We start from the raw sequence: 3087 nt of genomic DNA, 5'->3' as shown, positions 1-3087 counted from the left end.
GTGGGGCATCCGGGCTCCAGACGGCATCCCGGGGCGCTGGGTTGGGGGGCGGGGGTGAAGCAGAAACAGGAGCCCGCGGGTCAGACCAGGGCCCCGGCTCCCGGCGTGGTGAGCCGCGTCTCCCCCACTTCAAATCCCCGGCCGGTGACCCTGATGCCGCCGGCGTGAGCGAGGGGTGGGAGGGGTGGGAGGGGCGGGGGCGCCGGAACCGCGCGGCTTTGGCGGAGGGGCTTTGCGTCTCGCTGCAGGAAGCTAACTGAAGCCAGGCAACTGCACAGGGCATTGCCAGCCTCGCATCTGCGGAAGGTACCGCGAAAATGAATATTAATGGCGCCTTTCAACCTTTTCAAAGGATGTGCACATCCACACGCTCCTCTGCAAGACAGACTGAGCGGGTCCTTCCAACCCCACTTGACAGATGAGGCAACCGCGGCTCAAGGAGAAGAGCGACCTAGCCAAGGTCATGCAGCTCCTCCTGGCACCGAGCGGCTGGCCCCTGAGGACCCAGGGCTTCCTGCTCTCTGCGGCTTCACCTAAGTTAGGGGCTGAGCTCCCCGCGGGTACTCCTGCGGCCCCGCGTCCTACTGCCTGCTTCCCAGTCCACTTCCTGGGCCGTCATGCCTCGCACTGGCCCTCCTCATCCCAACCCACTCTTCTCTCTGGGCCCCTGCTTTTGACCTCTGTCCCCTTCTGCCGATTCCAAGCCTCCACCCCCAGGGGGCTTCACCGACTCAGCCCACCCCTATACTCTGCTCCCGAGGTGAAGGCTGGAGGTGGGGCTGGAGGCAACCAGAGGGGCCGAGGTCAAACGCCACCAGGATTCTCTGACTGGAGGCCCTGCGTAGGTCAAAAGCAGTGGCCCTTCCTCTTACATCCAGCTCTCCCTTCCTGTCCACCTGGATCACCAGAGGTGGTCCCATCCTACAGACCTCCTCTACTTCCCACCCCACCCCAGTGAGGTCACAAGTCAGGAGTCAAAGGGAGCCATGGAGAGGAGAGAGGCAGGTGTATGCCCTTGACACTACCCAGGGGCTCAGACGGGATGCAGATGAGATGCATATTCATGGCGTGAACTGTTCCAGAGACTTTTTAAACCCTGCTTGTCCAGGTTCTGGAGGAGGGATTGGGGAGGGCCAGAGGAGGGTGGGTGGGATGCCGACTGGGACAAGGAGAGCAGGAAGGAGATTAGGGAGCCATGGATGCAGACTCTGTGCCCATCATCATTAAACGCTACCACTGTACCCCGAGGAGTGCAGTTGCCCCCAGGCATAGCGAGGAACCCTGCGCCCTGAGCTTGCTGAATCCCTTCTAACTGCCAACTCTTCCTCCTGCGGGGCACTGTGCCTAACCCTAACCCCCAGCCAGCCAGCTGTCTCTGTCCATCTCTCCCACAGCGAAACTTGCCTGTCCATGTGTCTGCCTCCCCTGCCCACCTGACCCTGTCACTCACACCTTCAGGTTGGTGGCCCAGAATGGAGCCCAAGCCCGGCCATTCCCCGCCAGTACAGACGATGCCCCGGGAGTGGTGCAGTGGGGTTCACAGCTACCCAAGAACTGAAGCTCTAAGTTGGCCAAATGAAAAATCCATGTGTGTAGCCTCTCTCCCTCCTAGGTGGGCCTTTTTAAAGAGAATCCCCCAAGCAGCAAGCTTAGGACTGGTAATTCAGCTGACTAACATGGGAACCCCTGGGAAGTTACCCAGAGATCCCCAGGGCTGGGGGACAAGTTACCTATCCCGAGGAAGCCCATTTTCCCTATCGGCTGCTCTCATTTATCAAGGCCGGTGATACTCACTGATCCACTGAACAGGCCCCAGAGAGCTGTGGCAGCCACCAGGGCCACCCCCGTGAAGGGCCAAGATTCTAGGGACTCTGGCCTCCCTGAGGACGGGCCTTCTTTGGGGTCACAACCAAATTTGGCCATAGTAAACCCGACTGCGTCCTCTCTACCCGGCTCCAACCCCGGCACCCATCCCAAGTCCTGGAACCCCTGCATCTCCCATTCCACCGCCCTCTACGCCCTTCGGAACCTGGCCCCTGCTGTCCCAGCTTGATGCTCCCGTGCCCTCAAGTGGCCCCGGGTTCCCTCGGGCTCCCTGTGCGCCTCCCTGGCCTGTGACGGCGCCGCCCAGCCCCTTCCATCTCTAGGCCTCACGTCCCCGAGTCCAGCCCTTCCTTCACACCTTTGAGGCATTAAGGACATCAGTTTCTGGTGGCTAAGTCTGCCGGGGGATCGTGAGACCCCTTAATCTGGAGTCTGTCCCTGGAGAGGGCCTGCCTCTGACCCTGATGGCAGAGGCCATCAGCAAAACCCCAGAGCCCTCCGGAGTGACTGACGGAATGCAGAGGTTGTTCAGCCAGAGAGCTTCCTGCTCGTGGTGCCTCCAGGGTCACCTGCTCCTTGTTCCCCAGCCACAATCAGAGAGACACTCTCCATGAACGGACAGCCCAGCCCATGCCTGTCCCCCACCCCCACCCCCAGGGCAGGGGTGAACACCTGGGCCCACAAGGGAAAGAACAGAAGAAAACACGACTGGTCCAGACGGGACCCCCCACTTGGGGGGGACAGCCCCCAAGTCCCACCCACAGCCCCTGACAAGAATCCACGCGAACGCCTCCCTTCCCCGCCCGGGCACCCATCCCCGGCCGGCCGCCTGACGACGTGTTCGGGTGCCAGGGCGCCGGCCACAGTCCCGGGGCTGGGCCGAGGGCCGCGGTGGCCCTGCTGGCGGGTGGAGAGCGGGAGCCCCCTCCCGGCCCCTCCCGATCATCCCTCCATTCAGCCCGAGCCAGCTCGCTCACCCTCCCCCGCTAACTTTCCCCCACTCACCACCCCATGGACCAGAAACTCAAAAAGTTTGCTTTTCGTGGCTTTGCGCGCCCCTCCGGCAACTTCGTCCGCGGCCATCGGGGTGGGCTCAGCGGCTCCTCTCACTCTCTCTCTCTTCCTCTTTCTTTCCCTTTTCTGCCTTTTTTTTTTTCCTCCAACTCTCCCCTCTGAGTCCTGCTGGGCTCTCTCACACTTCTACTCGTGCGGAGTGGGGAGGGGGCCCCTTCAGGGCTGCCCTGACGGCCCACGGCCCACGCC

General features: G+C 62.3%; 1 protein-coding gene across 2 annotated transcripts in view; it reads right to left on the bottom strand.

The window, feature by feature from the left end:
* The window catches only part of SMARCD3 (SWI/SNF related, matrix associated, actin dependent regulator of chromatin, subfamily d, member 3), a 27795-nt gene that overhangs the window by 6218 nt on the left and 18490 nt on the right, over positions 1–3087 (bottom strand). The window contains exons 1-2 of one of the 2 annotated variants that reach the window (XM_025039009.1): positions 2830–3050; positions 1–36 (exon numbers count right to left, since the gene is read on the bottom strand). The exon at positions 1–36 is cut by the window's left edge and continues 173 nt beyond it. In XM_025039009.1, coding sequence (XP_024894777.1) covers positions 1–36; positions 2830–2907 — 114 coding nt within the window. In that variant the 5' untranslated portion in view covers positions 2908–3050. Of the gene's footprint in view, positions 37–2829; positions 3051–3087 lie in introns of those variants that run through there. The other variant, XM_015596187.2, reaches the window with a different exon arrangement.

Source organism: Pteropus alecto, unplaced genomic scaffold (assembly GCF_000325575.1).
Source record: "Pteropus alecto unplaced genomic scaffold, ASM32557v1 scaffold48, whole genome shotgun sequence".
In the NCBI taxonomy this organism is placed as follows: Eukaryota; Metazoa; Chordata; class Mammalia; order Chiroptera; family Pteropodidae; genus Pteropus; species Pteropus alecto.
This window is presented reverse-complemented; position numbering and strand designations above follow the sequence as displayed.